The sequence below is a fragment of the Canis lupus genome, chromosome 10 (assembly GCF_003254725.2).
Source record: "Canis lupus dingo isolate Sandy chromosome 10, ASM325472v2, whole genome shotgun sequence".
In the NCBI taxonomy this organism is placed as follows: domain Eukaryota; kingdom Metazoa; phylum Chordata; class Mammalia; order Carnivora; family Canidae; genus Canis; species Canis lupus.
The window spans coordinates 11,976,390-11,992,636 of NC_064252.1; the positions used below are offsets into that span (position 1 = coordinate 11,976,390).

Sequence of the window (16,247 nt, forward strand, 5' to 3'; positions counted from 1 at the left end):
AAACGAGGTAAATTTTAATTTTGTTTTTATCAAGCATTTAGGGGCTACTTTAGGGTAATCCTATAATAAATATGACTCCACAATAAAGATGGTAAACTCTTGACGTAGCTGTCTGAGAGGCGAAGGTTTGAGGATTGTTAGAAGGCACATCTACTTGTTAGAAAGCCCACCTCTTTATCTCCAGCCTGCCAACAGGACTATAGTTTCTACCCACCTCAAGCAGTGTTTCTCATTAGAGGTGCAAATTGACTTTGTCATTTTGTATTTTTGATGTATTAGCCAGGGTTCTCCAGAGAAATAAAACCAATAAGATGTGTATATATGTATACATAATTATATAGAGACTGATAGTAAGGAATCAGCACATGTGATGATGGAGGCTACTTTACCAAGTTCTGCAGGGTGAGTTAGCAGGCTGGAGACCGAGGAGAGCTGATGGTATAGTTTTATAGTCCCAAGTCCACAGGCCTGAGAACCAGAGAACTGATGGTGCAACTCTAGTCCTAAGGCTGACAGGCTGGAGACCCAACAAGAACTGGTGTTTCACTTGGAGTTTGAAGGCAGGAAAATTCTCTCCTACTCCAACGGGATCCGCTGTTTCATTCTATTTAGTCCTTCAACTGATTGGATAAGGCCCAACCACATTATTGGAGAAAAATCTGCCTGAGTTAACATATGTTAGTTTCGTCCAGAAATACCTTCATAGAAACAGCCAGAGTAAGGTTTGACCAAATATCTGGCATCCAGCATTAACCATCATACTTGGCTTTGGCCCCAAAAAGCTAGTCATACTCCTGATCATTTTGACAACTTTTATAAGTTGGGGGTGAGGAGAGGATAGTACTTACTTAAGAACCACTTTCATAGAATGTGGTTCTTTCTGGTTAAGACCTTGAGCCTTTAAGAGTTCCTTATTCAAGGGTACCTGGTTGGCTCAGTTGGTAGAGCATGCAACTCTTGATCTTGGGGTCATGAGTTTGAGCCCTATGCTCAGCACAGAGCTTATTTAAAAAAAAAAAAAAAGATTTCTTAATCAAAAAGATTGAGGTGTTAACTGGAATGACTAATGCCATTATCAATTGTTAATAATTTCTTTTTGAGACTCTGGGCTAGTTCATTCAGCAGAGCATGTGACTCATGATCTCAGGATCATAAGTTTGAGCCGCACGTTGGGTGTAGAGATTACTTAAATAAAATCTTAAAATTATAATAATACTAATTTTTTTACTCTAAAAATTTGTTTTTAAAACTGAGTGTGGTAAAAGATTTTAGAAAATTTTCTTCCCCTTTTGTTATTTTTATTTATGCAGCATCTGTTTCAGTTTTAGAGGTATGCATATTTTCTTACATAATTGTAATCCTAATATATTTTGTATTTTTTCTTCAAATAACATGTTTTCATGTTCACCTACATGGTCACTGTCATGAGAGTCATAATCCACCAACTGCACATATTCCACCATTTCTGTCATTACAAGGAACATGGTAACAAGTTACGTGTGGATTTCTTCAGCTGTGGGCTTTCCATGTCCCCTCTGCTCAACACCCCTTTGCCCTGTCCTCTGTCTTTTTCAGGGGTCCTTTTCTTTTCATGGACATTTAAAAACTGATTTATTATTATTTTTGGTTAGCTAGTCATCAAAGACTAGAGGACAGGAGCTATATGACTTGTTACATCTTTGTTTGTAGAGGGGGTTGACAAGAAACCTTAGACTTTTTCTTCCAGTATTGTCTTGGCCAGAAGAGAGTTTTATAATGATATATGGATACTAGATAAGAAAGCAAATATATTAAGCTTCTCACCTGCCTGGCCATAATTTTAGCCTTGCTTACTTCCTCTTGTCTGCACTTGCATGTATATTCTGTTAGATGAAGGTAGGAGAACAAATGGGAAGAAACTTCTCCCTCTCCATAGCAGGATGTGAAAAAGCAGAAATGGAATTTTTGGAATAAAAGGTATATCTAAAAAAAAAAGGTATTTGGGTCCCTGATCTATACCTGGTCTGACAATGGCTAATAGCCTTGACACTGGGAAAGGAATTACACCGACAGAAGATGATTTCACTAATGAAGGACACTGTATTCAAACCAGTTACTTACGAATTTTATAAAAAGGTGCTAAAAGTTTTTCTGTGGTCTATTGTGCATTCATGATCTAGTTTCTCATTGTCTTATGAAAAGATTTTTTGCTTATATTTTACATATATATAAATATAATATATAAATATGTATATAGTTTTGTAAGAATTAAGGATTATTTTGAATAAATAGAAATTTGCTCAGCTTTGGTACACTTAACATGTAAATTAAAATTAGGAGTTTGTTGTATATGAATAATCTTTAGTATAATTACACTTTGTAGGAAAGTTGGGTTTTAAAACTATCAAATACAAGAATTCTATATATATACACACATATACATATATATGGTCTCTGATTTTGAGATAACAAAATGAATGCTTAAAAAAGTAGATCCATTTGACATGGAAAAAGAAAAGATAGATAGGTAGCCTTCAGATTTTTTTTTTTACATTTTGTCAGCCAGTTTTAGTAATGTCTATGCACACTGAGTTTTTTCTTCATAATGCTAATAGGTATATAGTACAAATTATTATCATTTTATCGGTGAAGAAAATGAGGCATAAAGGATGAAGGAGCTGGGATTCAAATTCATAACCCTGATCCTTGCTTTAAGTACTATGAAAATCATAAATGGTACTTCATTGGTCTCAGGCCACAGAAGAGGAGTCCTCATTGAGGCCTCTCCTGTATTCCATATTCACAAGGCAAATCTTGTGACAGATTTATAAGGCAAATCTTTCTACCTTTCTTTTTTTTTTTTTTTTTTTTTTAATTTTTATTTATTTATGATAGTCACACAGAGATAGAGAGAGAGAGGCAGAGACATAGGCAGAGGGAGAAGCAGGCTCCATGCACCGGGAGCCCGATGTGGGATTCGATCCCGGGTCTCCAGGATCGCGCCCTGGGCCAAAGGCAGGCGCCAAACCGCTGCGCCACCCAGGGATCCCTCTTTCTACCTTTCATCATGATATTGCTAACACCATTTTGCAAGCCATCATGATTTTTCTTACCTAGACCGATAGATGCCAAACTTTTGTTGAGATCATGTACTTAATCTGTAAAAGAAAAATTTGAGTGTGTACCTTTATTATGATGAAAATAAGTAATATTTATTGAGGGTTACCTATTGGTAGGCACTGTTTTAAGAGCATATGTACTTATAAATTATATATATACACTAACATATAATACATGTTATGTAAACTATAAAACAAGTTTTAAAAAGCAAGTTAATAAGTTTATTTGTAATAATACAAAAATATTTTATCCTCACTAAAATATATGTATAGTGTGTGTATATATTTAGTAAGAGGAGTATGATTGAATATGTTACCTTGTTTTCAAAAATCTTGTTTTAACAATTCATGATTCAGGTGAAGGTCTAGTCTTTATTCCTTTTTTAAAATTAGATGCAATATGGCTGATAACTCATGAATATATGGATCCAAATGGAAGAAGTACATCTTTCCCTGTATTAAATCATTATATTGAATTTTCAGTTCCATTGCTGGTTATGTGAAGGTTTCACCAGAATATTCTCTGGTGCATTTGTCTTCTCTAATACCAACAGACTATCTTTGCAAATTAATCAGAAGAGAACAAGTTTAAACATTATTTTAAAGAAAGAGAAAAACCACCTTCTTCATTTGAATCATTGTTAACCAGATAGGAAGAAAATTCCATTTTCAAAGTCTGTGAGTGTCTACACATGAATGTTTGTATCAGAGGTCTGCAAACTACAGCCTAGAGGGCAGAACTAGCCTGTCCCTAATTTGTGCAGCCTCATCAGCTAAGATTCGTTTTTACAGTTTTTAAGTGGTTTGGGGGAAAAAAAACAAGAGTACTTTGTGACAAGAAAATTCAGATTTCAGTGCTGATAAGTGTGTATTGAAATGGCCACGTTTGCCATTTGTGTGTTTGTGGCTGCTTTCACACTGCAGCAGAGACAGGATGGCTCAGAAAGCCCCAACTGCTTACAGTCTGACCCTTTACAGAGGAGGTTTGCTGACTCCTGGTATAGAAGATACTTGTATCATTTTCACATTTAGAATGACAAAGTGATAGTAAATTTTCAAACTTTTTTGGAATCTGCTATTTGATGTCTTGTCAGTTTGCAAATCCTATGTGTTATCTTTTCAGCTACTGCTTCAGCCTCATTTCTTAGCTCTCCTCTCCTTTTGGGACTCTAGTTACATGTAGGTTACACCACGTCTTCACTGTATACCTCAGATCTCACCCTGAATTCTACCTTTCTTTTCTTAGTTTCCATCTTCTCCTGGGTCTTGGTCCTCTCATTCTTCACCGTTTTGTTAGCTCTCTAATACCTTCTGATACATTTACAAAAATTTTGTCCAGCTTTTTAAATTATCCTCCATGGGAGGTTTTGTCCAGGTTGCATAGTCCACTATTAAGGAAAGCAGAGTCCATTTCCAGACATTTAAACAAATCTCTCCTTAGCCTGAGTTACTTTTGCATTTATAGTTAAAATGTCACTTATCCTAAAGGGTCAGATTAGATATGTTTATTATCTTATAAATATCTGCCAAATAGTGATCTGTTGACAGCCACTCGTTATAGAAAAATTCAGCAAATCTGAAACTTTTGTTATTTTAGAAAGAAAACCACTTACCTCATTGGCAGCTCTTAAGGACTTTGATACAAGATAACCAGCATAACTGCATGGAAGATTTTCACAGTTAATCTCTTCTCATTATAAAGTATTGATAGTAAAGCATCTCTTATTTAAGCTAATGTGATCTGTAAATTCACATTCATGAGCATATAAACAAAGTGCAGTTCATTACAATACTGTGGGAGCAAATGGGAGTCGGATGTGGAGAATGTTGACTCTTACACTGAACAGTTGACAGACTTAGTAAGGGTGCCATTGTCAAACACGTATTAAATGTGTTTAAATTAAATTTGAAGCTGACTTCCTCCCTCCCTCCTCCTTCCCTTCTTCTCTTCCCTCTCATAAACTATAATTTGAAGTTCTAACATACGTGTTTTTCAATCCCAGGGTATTATCTCAAGCAGCCTATATATGGTTCCAGTCCATCCTTAATCTTCTTTAGGACTGTTCCGTACAGCAGAGTAGTTTTTCAAAAATACGAGTAAGATCAGTGACTTTCTTTTCAAAAGATCATAAGGCTTCGTATTGCACTTAGAGTAAAACTCAGAATTCTTACTTGGATATTTTGATTATTAGAATGTAAACTGAATGTAAGCTCCTTAAGAGGGAGGGACCTTGTTTCTTTTCCCAGTATATTATCAGCACCTGGTATAGCACCTCACAAAGCGATGTCAGGAGTAAATTTGGATCAGTAAATATAAGGGAAAAAGGAATTGAATACCTAGAATTTCATATTTATGGTACTAAAAAATTAAGACCATCTTAAAGGCTAATTTCTGATTTGCCTTTGCAGATTGCTCTGCATGGAATTTGTCACTTCGTATCATTTTGTGAATGTTTTTATTAGAAGCTCTAGGGCTTCTCAGCTGTGTCATTCTTATAAATGCAACATTATTGATGTATTAATATTTTTACTTGTCCCTTCTGTATGTCTTTGCTGTGATTGATAATATGAACATTTATATAGTAGCCAAGTTACAGAAACCCAACTACAGAGAAGTGGGGTTGGCACACGGAATGTCAAACATTCACAGTCTTTACACAAACATTGATCCACAATGATTGAACTTAATGTGGCTATGTCAGTGATATTAGTACTAAAAGTACATATTCCTAATTTATACTTGTTTACCTATCAGATGATAATTGCTATTTCAAGAACTGACAATTGACATTGAATATTTATTTTCAGGTTAAATTTTGGTAGTTTTGGTAAATTTTGCTACAGTCGTAGACACGTGTTGAAAGATTTTTTGAAAACAAAGGCTAAATACTTTGTTTCCAAAAGTTGAGATTTTAACTTTTTCAGGAAGCTCATAAGATGGTGAGAGAAGCAAATGTCAAGCAGGCAACAGCAGAAAAACAGCTAAAGGAAGCACAAGGAAAAGTAAGTTTTTGCTGCCTTAATAGTAAAAAAATAAAGAAATTCGTGATTACTGTCTTAAAGATACTTAAAACATTTATTGGATATTCCTATTTATAAACTAGAGCTTATTTTAGAAGATTTGGGAACTACAGGAAACTATAAATAGAAAACCTACTACAGAGGTACAATTAATAGTGAACAGTAGGCACTCATTTATATTAGAACCAAAGGAATCTTAAAAATAAATAAAATTAAATAATTTATTTATTACAAATTTATTAAATAAGGGCTCCCCGTGGGGAGTCTCCTCCCTTGCCTGTGTCTCTGCCTCTCTGTGTTTCTCATGAATAAAGGAATAAAAAAAAAATCTTAAAAATAAATGAATAAATAGAACCAAAGGATTTTAAGTCTTATGAATCATATGTATTATCAAAAGGATTATATAATCACATTTTAAAGTTAATGATATTTTTCTTAATTCGCTGGGGAAAAAAGCCACCAAACTAGGATTATTATTCCTGTTATTTTAGGAATGAACCACAACTATTCATAAGCTGTTTCTATTTTGAGGATTTTGAAAATTCACATGAATCACATGTTAGGCATTTTGATAACTTAAAAAATTTCACTTAGCTCTGTGAATAGCAGCCAAATCCAAGCCATATAGAAACATTAAAAAACTTGGTTTCACTTTCTTTGTATTACTCCACAGCAAATACAAATTAAACTTTATTTCATCTTTGAAAGGAAAAGTGTTTTTATTACATTGCTAGCATTTAGCTGAATCTGTCATAAAACAGTGAGTGTATGAACTCTGTTGCTTTCTTTCCAAGATTGATGTCCTTCAAGCTGAAGTCGCTGCATTGAAGACACTTGTATTGTCCAGTTCTCCAACATCACCTACGCAAGAGCCTCTGCCAGGCGGAAAGACACCTTTTAAAAGGGGGCACACAAGAAATAAAAGTACAAGCAGTGCTATGAGTGGCAGTCATCAGGACCTCAGTGTGATACAGCCAATTGTAAAAGATTGCAAAGAGGTAACTCGCCAAGGACTGTCCCCTCTGACTCTCTTGATCCTTATTAATTCTCATCACTGAGGTGTCAGTTACGATTTTTGCCAGCAAAATCTTTAGTACAAAGTATGCAATATTAAGATGGGGGAGGCTTTATCTAGAGCTGGCTGCTTTCAGGGAGTCTTCAGTTCCGTTCTCTACTTGGCTGACCTTGGAGTTACCTGCTGGAAACTTGGTGAGTTTCTTACTCTTGGTATTTCATTTAGGGAGCAAACTGTCATGTGTTGTATAAAGGAGAGTGGGTGGCTTTAATGATCTGGCTAGGCAAAATTACTTGGTAGGATGCTCTAACAGAATATGAAATTTAAAAAAGTGTGAAAATAAGGCAATTCTCTTGAACAGCACATTGCTTTTACTTAAATCCTGGGAGAGGTAGAGTTTTATATCAGTGTAAAAGAGCGTTAATTCCGATAATTAAGCAACAAAAACATAGAACTAATGGTAGCCTTATCATTTTAAAAGACATGTTGTGAAGGTAACAGATGTGAAAATATTTTGAGCTGTTTTGAGTAAAAATTGTATAATTATATATATATTTTTTTGGTTTTCTCATTGCATACAATGAGAAAACATTTCCAAGGAGATTGGAAGCAGGGAGCAGCCCTTCCCTCCTTTTTTCTTTTTCTTAAAAGCTATATTTTACATTGTTGTATTCAGGTTCATCATGAATCTTTAAGAAGCCGTATCTGCTCATTTGGTTAAATTTTTGCACGGAAGCCAGGATTTTATTAGATTGAATAACCAAAATCGTTACTTAACTTTAATTGAATGCATTTTGGTTGCTTATTAATAAAAAAAAGATGCTGGTGAAGGAGAAGTTCAGTATGTGACCAAATCTGAATTTGATGGAATCTAAAATTCATGTTGGTTAACTATTTCAGAAACTTTTTAATTAGTCTTAACTTTAATTTCCTTGAAATTAATTAGCATTTTTATTAACTTGCACTTGGTACAACTTGTATTTTGCTGCAGCTTCTTGGTGTGTGTGATTATATACCTTGTTTTCTGCTGTTTACACTAACAAAATTTAAATGTTTTCTCATGGAACATTTTAAAGTTTTGTTTTTAACTTAACGATGTCTCATGAAATATGAATAGGCAGCAAACAACTTCAAAATGGTAACGTTTTGCTTTCCAGATATATCCTGTATTCTAATGTTTTGTGAAAACTTATCAAAAAGCTTTATTAGACAAAGGAAACACGTAAAGTTGACCTGTTTAAATCTTAGGAAAAGATAAAACATGATGAGATGAGCACTGGGTGTTCTACTATATACTGGCAAATTGAACTTAAAATTTAAAAAAAATAATAAACCATTGGAAAGAAAGTGAAACGTCCATATTTTTGTAGAAAATGTGACAGGCAGGCAGAAGCGACATTTGCATTGTAGCTTCTGAAAACACTTAAAGTGCACGTCTGTGCATCTATACACACACCTGCATTATGCAAGTCTTTGCCATCAAGTCATTTAGATACAAATTTGAACTTTTACCGGTTTCTTGGTCTGTAACCTTGGGCAAGTTCCTTTACCTTGCTAAGCCCTAGTTTTCTTTTATACACACACACACACACACACACACACACATATATATATATATATATTTATATATTAAAAAAATGAAGATCATGATGTCTGTCTTGCACAGCTGTGAGGATTAAGCATTTGGGAAGTTCTTACTTCTCATGGTTCCTGACACAGGGTCAGCTCTTACTAGCTTAAATTACTGCCTTTGAACTAGAATCTTACCTGCTTTGGGGCTTATGTCCATTAAAGGGTAAACTTTACAAAGAAAAGTAATTTGAAAATGTAAGTATTATTTATCCTTTTGCCTTTAGCTCTGATTCAAAGAATTTATGGATTAGGATAAAAAAAAAAAACTCATACTGAAATTTCCATGATATACCTTAAAAGAAAGTCTATAAGAAAGCTTGGATACACTTAGTCTTTTATTATTTTCATGTAAACCATCTGCATATCCATTTAAGCTGTCCTGAAGGTCATGGGTGTAGTTAGTGTGTCGTTTATGTGTCCAGTTCTCGTGGATGATAGCGGCTTAGAGCCGCAGGAGGATGAGGGGCATTACCTTGAAAGGGCAGCCAGGGGCAGGTGTGGCTCTGTATGTGATAGGTAGTGTTGAGCTGAGTAGAGGGCATTTGGAGGGAAGACTACTTTGGGAAAACTTATTAAAGGGCAGGAGGGGAAAGGAGGGACCGCCCGGAAGAGTGACTAGGAAGATGAGTGTCAGCCTGATAATTGTCGATAATTCAGACAGTAGTCACCGGATGTTGCTATGCCAAAAATAGATCTTAGTAAATGTTATATTTTTAAAATAGTTTAGGGGGTTATATATGTGCTGCTTACACAGTAAACATTTTCAAAGTTCTTTTGAAAATGCCCTCAGGTAATAGAACAGTTAGTATCATTTCGACCCCAGCTAGGTTTCACAATTTAGTCTCCATTTCTTCACTTTATTTAATGAACTTGGCTCCAACTTAACCTTTTGATTATTTTCAGAAAAGACTTCTCATCACTTGTTTTATATTCAGAGCAGTGAGCACAATGTATCTTAAGAGGAGCGCCACCATTTTTTGGGGGGGCGGTGGGGAATCCAGGTAGCATTGCTGAATACACCAGGGTAGATCTGTTGAAAAGAGCTAGTCAGTCATTTGGGACTTGGGATTTTTTTAAAAAGGAAGTTGGTATCATGAATCAAGAATAGTTCAGTTCATTATTTTAAATGAAGACGACTTCTTTATCAGTAATGTTTAAATTAGGTTTTGGTTTTATAAGATGATTTTGTGTTTGTGCCTTTAAAAAGATTATTCTGTGTTTTCTTTTGGTTTGTCAGGCTGACTTATCTCTGTATAATGAATTCAGATCTTGGAAGGATGATCCCACAATGGATAGATCGTGTCCTTTCTTAGACAAAATTTATCAGGAAGATATCTTTCCATGTTTAACATTCTCAAAAAGTGAGGTAATTTTTTTTTATTTTAATAGGAATGCGTTAGAGTTGTTGCTGTACCCTTTGCTAAATCATGTTATATATTTTCTCTTACATAAATAAGTTATTATAACATGTCACGTTTTATCATTTTCTCCATTCCATACTAAGATCATGATTATTTCTTGGCATTCAGTTACTGAACATCTTTGTTTACTTGAGCAGAGGCTCATTCACAGTGAAGTATGTGTTGCACCAGAGTGAAGTAAATGTGCATCTGGGGTAGGGCTGCTTTCTTAATTCTCGGTCCAAAGTTCACTATAAGGAAAGTTTTATACACTACGAAGAACTAAATAAAAAATCATTTAGTTTCTTCATCTTTAAAATGGAAAATACCTGCCTTGCTTGTGTCACAGGGAATGAAATGAATGAAATGAAGTAAATTAAGTACATAAACTTTTATAAAATACAAGGTACTATATAGACGTAAGGTCATAAATTTAATTTGTTCATACCTGTGGAAGGTTTGTCTATAAATATCTTGTCAATCTCTGTTTAAGAAATGTAATCCTAAGAGTCTTATACGAAGTCTTTAGAGGATTTAACTTTAACATTATTTGTAAGGAGAAGTTAAAACGGACAGTAAAACACTTTTGACATGTAGACAGGTCATTCATTGTGCCTCTGTGTCTGTTTTGGGGGAGGCCATTCGTATTAGTAATCTTGCCACTCTGAAGAAATGTGCTGGTTTCATCTCCTGTTGGTCAGTTGCTACCATCGCATCTGTACATTTAATATTTGATAATCCAGCCGGTTCTTTTGTAGATCACTCTTGTACTCTTGCATACAAGTTCAGAAAATACACAGCTGTAGTTGTATATATTGCTGTGTCATGAATGACCAGTGTTAAAAAATACATATGAATTTAGCAAAATAAAGCATTAGCGTATTTATTTTGACGTGGCATTAATAGTGGATGTTAATTGTGGCTAAGAGGCGGACCGATTGGAATTGATGCCCTCAGCCCTCTTGTAGACAATGAGAAAAGTTACTTAGCTACAACTGAATTGCCCTTCATAACAATATTTGGATTATAAAAGAATTCCAACCAAGATTACAGTTTTTCCTTGACCTAAGACCAAACTAGTGGGGCATGGGGAAAGAATAATTTTTTTTAAAAAACCCAGTTTACTGTAGAATACAATTTTAATATTTTTATGCCAGCATAGCATCTGATACTTTTTGTTTTTTTAAAGTTGGCTTCAGCTGTTCTGGAGGCTGTGGAAAACAATACTCTAAGCATTGAACCAGTGGGATTACAACCTATTCGATTTGTGAAAGCTTCTGCAGTCGAATGTGGAGGACCAAAGTATGTTTTCAGAACCATGTCTTGTGGAAGACACGGAGTTTTAAAAATCTTATATGTTGTAAATATTTAGTTTTTCTAGTTTTAAATGTGATTAAATTTCTTGTTTTCTGTTGAGTTTATGCACACTAAAGAGAAATCCTCAGTGCGAGATGCAGCATTTCAAACTGAGCATCAAAGAACTTTTAATTACAAAAATATATACACATATATTAGATCAGGTATTAGACACATTTTTTTTTTTTAGACCACATGTTGTGACTCATTAGTTAATCATAAAATCAGTTTAGTGGGTCATAAGCAGAACTTTTGTTTGTTATACATAGAGATTTTGGTGTAAAATACTTCTTCCTGAGGGTTGCCATTAAAGATAGTTTGGGAAGAGAGTGAATTAGAACAGCATGAAAACGGTGCCAGAAAGACTTCTATATGATCCTCCGCTTTCGTAGTGTCCTAGAAAGGACTCTCCCCCTTTGGTAGCTAACCAGTTCGATCTTTCATACATGACAGACACTCGGCGATTACAAACCTTCCAACATGAGACCCCTTCATTTCATGGCAGAGCAGGCTCTTTGCTCTCCAGTCCTAGAAGAAGGAAAGACCGAAACCAGCGGTCCCTGGGACCTTTGGCAGAGCTGTTGGCGATGTGACTTGGAAAGATTTGGAGGACGCTGCTTAGTTGGCGGTTAAGAACTAGGTCTGTGTAGGGGACTGGAAAGTCTGAGAAAGCGCCCAGAAAGCAGGAATTGACTCGGGTCTGGGTCACCGTGAAGGCAGAAGGGAAGAGGGCTGGTTGAGAGGAGATAACAGGTCTGTGTTAAAGCCTGATGTAGGAGTCGTGTGATTCTTCGTGTTTCCTGTTGTGCACACGCATCCTCGGCCGGATCACATGCTGTTCGCGTTCAGGTGGTCCTGAACCTGGTCACGGGTTTGTTCTGCGAGCCAAACACCCCCGCGCTCCCCCTGGGCCATGACTGTAGCACAGCGGCCTCTGAACCTTGGTGAGGGGATTGACATTTCTAAATTCTTCTCCTTCTACAAGCTCCCAAGTATTTTTATCCTGATCATCGATAGCAGTTTTTGTGCTTTTAAGGTCTGTGTATACCTTATTTTAAATATAGCATAGAGCAGTTGTTAATAGAATTTTACATTTCTGCTTACATTCTATATAACGCATACGTGTGCCAATGACAAATGAGGGTACCAGTTTAAGTGGATTTATATAGTATTTTAGTAAAATAATTACATAGATTACGTTTAGGGAACAGTTTTCATAGTATAGGGATACTTTGCTTGTAGGAATGGGGTGAGATGCCAAGGTGTTTGGAGTGCATGTTGTGTGGAGAAACTTGAGGAACATATTCTCTTCTGTGAAGTGTGAAGTATGGCCCTGGCCAAGACTCCCAGCGGCTTGGTGTTGAAGATAATCACAAAGTAAATGACACATGCTGTAGGAACTTTGTGGAAGCCAGGACCAGTCTCATGAGTGGAGGTTAGGGCCCATGAGGGAGGGAGATTTGATCTGGGTTTTTGAGCAAGAGTAGAATTTGGATAAAGAAGACTACGTAAGACTGAAGGCCTAGAAACAAGCACCCGTGTGTTCCGAAGATGGTGAGTGTATGGAGAGAAGGATGTGACAAATCTGAAGAGAATTTTGGAGAGGAAGAAATTCAGGTGGGGATGATAAAAGGAAAGGAGTTAAAGGCCCACTGGGAGAGTGCTGTGACATTTCCAAAATTAGTGGGAAGGGCTCTGCTTCAGGGAAGAAGACGACAGGTCTAGATACAGACATGTTGGCATCCTCAAGTGAGGATGGCAGGTAAGGGTTTGATGTCTTGGGACTAGGGGTACCTGGGTGGCTCAGTCAGTTAAGTGACTACCTTCATCTCAACTCATGATCCCAGAGTCCTGGGATCCAGTCCCACATCGGGCTCCCTGCTCAGCAGGGAGTCTGCTTCTCCCTCTCCCTCTGCCTGCAGCTCCCCCTGCTTGTACTCTCTCACTTGCTCTCTCTCAAATAAATAAATAATCTTTAGGAAAAAAAAAAAAAGAAATCTGGGGACTAGAGTTGTTAAGGGGTCCTGAGGAAGTGTAGCACATTAACAATGCCGGACTTGGAAGTCAGAAGGCTTTGACGTTGAACCTTAGCTCAAATAAAAATACGTTGACTGTTGATGAACAATTCAAAGATGGCTTTAGAAATGAAGTAAGAAACACTTTCATTATTTCAGAAGTTGATACTTTAAAACCACTTTAAACAAAGTCCTTTCAAAATTAGACAAAATACTAGACAAATAAGTATATTTGTGTTTCCAGAAGAATAGTGTATACATGGATTTTTATCAGTTCAGTGCTACTTTTCCTTCTTGTGTAAATTATACTTTTGGAAATTCCAAGGACTTTATCACTTGTGCCTTAAATTTCTCGATCTTTTATCCTTCCTAAGCTAGTTATTAGTGTTTTAAAAATATAGTTACAAATCATTAAAGGAATTTTCTAAGAAAAGAACAATGAGGCAAACTGTCTTTGAAAAGATGAGAATTATTTTGTGGTTGGAATGGCCACCTCCAAAATACCCTATTTTATAATTTTTTTTTAAGATCTTATTTATTTAGAGAATGAGAGAGTGTGTGAGCAGGGTGAGGAGCAGAGGGGAGGGAAGAGGAGGAGGAGAGAATATCACAACCCTGAGATCATGACCTGAGCTGAAACCAAGAGTTCAATTAACTGAGCCATCCAGGCACCCCAGAATTACCCTATTTTAAATACACTCCATATGTTTTCTTTATTATCGAGGCACATCTGTATCATATTTGTTGTAAGTATAGCTGAAATTTAATGTTCATGTAACATATTTTTCTTTATTATATAATTTATAATGTTATTTAAAATGCTGTTAATCACTTTATTTTAGTTACAGCTGTACTCATTTTGCCTCGATAGGGAGTAGTAGTTTTTTCAGCCATGGTTTTAGCTTAGGAGGGTAATAACTAGGCTGCCTTCAGAGTCTGCCCTGAAAGACAGTCCAGCATCATTGTACTGAGCAGTAGAGTGACAGGTGGCTCATCACTTGACCAACAGTCATTGAATGTCTGGTGTGTGCCAGGCACGTGCTTGGTGCCTCGCATTTAAAGATGAATAAGATACAGTCTCTGCCTTCAAGAGACTTACAGCCTCATTCTAACCAGAAAGCCCTCATATCAAATCTGAGAGTCTGTAGTATGCAAATAGAAAGGATGGTATGTCTGAATATAGTGCACCCCTTCTATAATTATTGAGAGTCCGTATTTTTGCAAGGTGGTTTATTCCTTTGTATTTGTCAGTCCTGTCTGCATGTAGAATAGTGCCAGGTACCTGCTAGGTCTCAAATACTTGTTGTGTTAGTGAGGATGAAACTTCTACAGAAGGGTGGGAGCAAAACGCTTCCAATTTTAAAAAACTAAAATTTTGTCATTGTTTTGCAGAAAATGTGCTCTAACTGGCCAGAGTAAGCCCTGTAAACACAGAATTAAATTAGGGGACTCAAGCAACTATTATTACATTTCTCCTTTTTGCAGATACAGGGTAAGTAACTTAACCATGAATTTTAATACAGCTCACTTTGATATGACACATTTGACTATTTATGACTTTTTTCCCCTTTTGGCCTAGATCACCTCTGTATGTAACTTTTTTACATACATTCGATATATTCAGCAGGGGCTCGTGAAACAGCAGGACGGTGAGTTTTCTTAATTGGTTATAAAATATTTACATAAACCTTCAGAAAGTGTAGAACATAGTAATGCTTAAATAAACTTTATTATTGGTATAGTCATATTGAATCTCTCATAGTTGTATGAGAGTTTGGGAACTACTGTCTTTTAAAATGTATTTAACCCTTAAAACTGCCTCATTTTACTCTTGAGTTTTAAGCAGGATCAGTTATAACTCTTAAGGGGGGGTGTATTGATAAACCAGACAGTAAAAATGAGGGGAGTAAAAGGCTTATTGAACTTACTCTTAAGAAATAAAAATGAGTAAGCTCTAGACATGGTCAGATTTATTTTAATTGGTGGAAACCATGAGGATCTAACAATAATTTTTTTCTGTATTTTCTACTTTCACGTGTGAATTAATAAAGCAGTCATGAGGATAGTTCTGAATGGAATAAAGATTACTATATTCTGAATCAGCCGAAACATATAGATGATATATCCAGGAGAGCCAACCTCATGCAAGTGTTTTAATATTTTTAATACAGTCTTTCATGATTACTGATGATTCTGTAGTCAAATGTCTTAAATGCCAGGCATGAAAATGAAAAAGGCCCACCAGCTCCAAAGCAGTGTTTCTTGAGTATATGTGATTGTTTTAAAACAAATAGCAGATCCCAAGCTAGGGATAAAGTCTACACTCATTTTGTATTTGAAGTTGTAGGAAATTTCCTATTCATATCTTTTTAAGGACTGAAAATATTTTTCTATTTAAAACCTAGAAGAGGCCTACTGTCTTAGTAGTGAATCTCAATTCTGTGGAAAAGTTAGTAATGCTGATAAAAATTTAGGTTAGCATTTCAAAGCCTTGGTATGTTGGGAAGAGTCCTATTTATTTAGAATCCCATATAACTGGATTTTACTGCCTAAAAGAATGAGGGTGAAACCTCTCATTAATATTGAGTTTCAGAAGGCTGAGTAGTATAGTCTTTAAAGGGTACAGGACTTTTTACAACTTCAATAAAATTGAAATATTTTTGAATACCTGTTGGTGGTCATAGGATTTAAGCCACAGAACAGATGATTT

At 35.8% G+C, this 16,247-nt stretch overlaps 1 protein-coding gene across 8 annotated transcripts in view; it reads left to right on the top strand.

The window, feature by feature from the left end:
- The window catches only part of LOC112677866 (RAB3A interacting protein), a 40,741-nt gene that overhangs the window by 22,945 nt on the left and 1,549 nt on the right, over positions 1-16,247 (top strand). For 5 of the 8 annotated variants that reach the window (XM_025476617.3, XM_035721733.2, XM_025476619.3 and 2 more), the window contains 6 exons: positions 6,024-6,101; positions 6,914-7,117; positions 10,004-10,132; positions 11,356-11,468; positions 14,930-15,029; positions 15,117-15,186. In XM_025476617.3, coding sequence (XP_025332402.1) covers positions 6,024-6,101; positions 6,914-7,117; positions 10,004-10,132; positions 11,356-11,468; positions 14,930-15,029; positions 15,117-15,186 — 694 coding nt within the window. Of the gene's footprint in view, positions 1-6,023; positions 6,102-6,913; positions 7,118-10,003; positions 10,133-11,355; positions 11,469-14,929; positions 15,030-15,116; positions 15,187-15,588; positions 15,682-16,247 lie in introns of those variants that run through there. The other 3 variants (XM_049115159.1, XM_025476620.3, XM_049115160.1) reach the window with 3 other exon arrangements.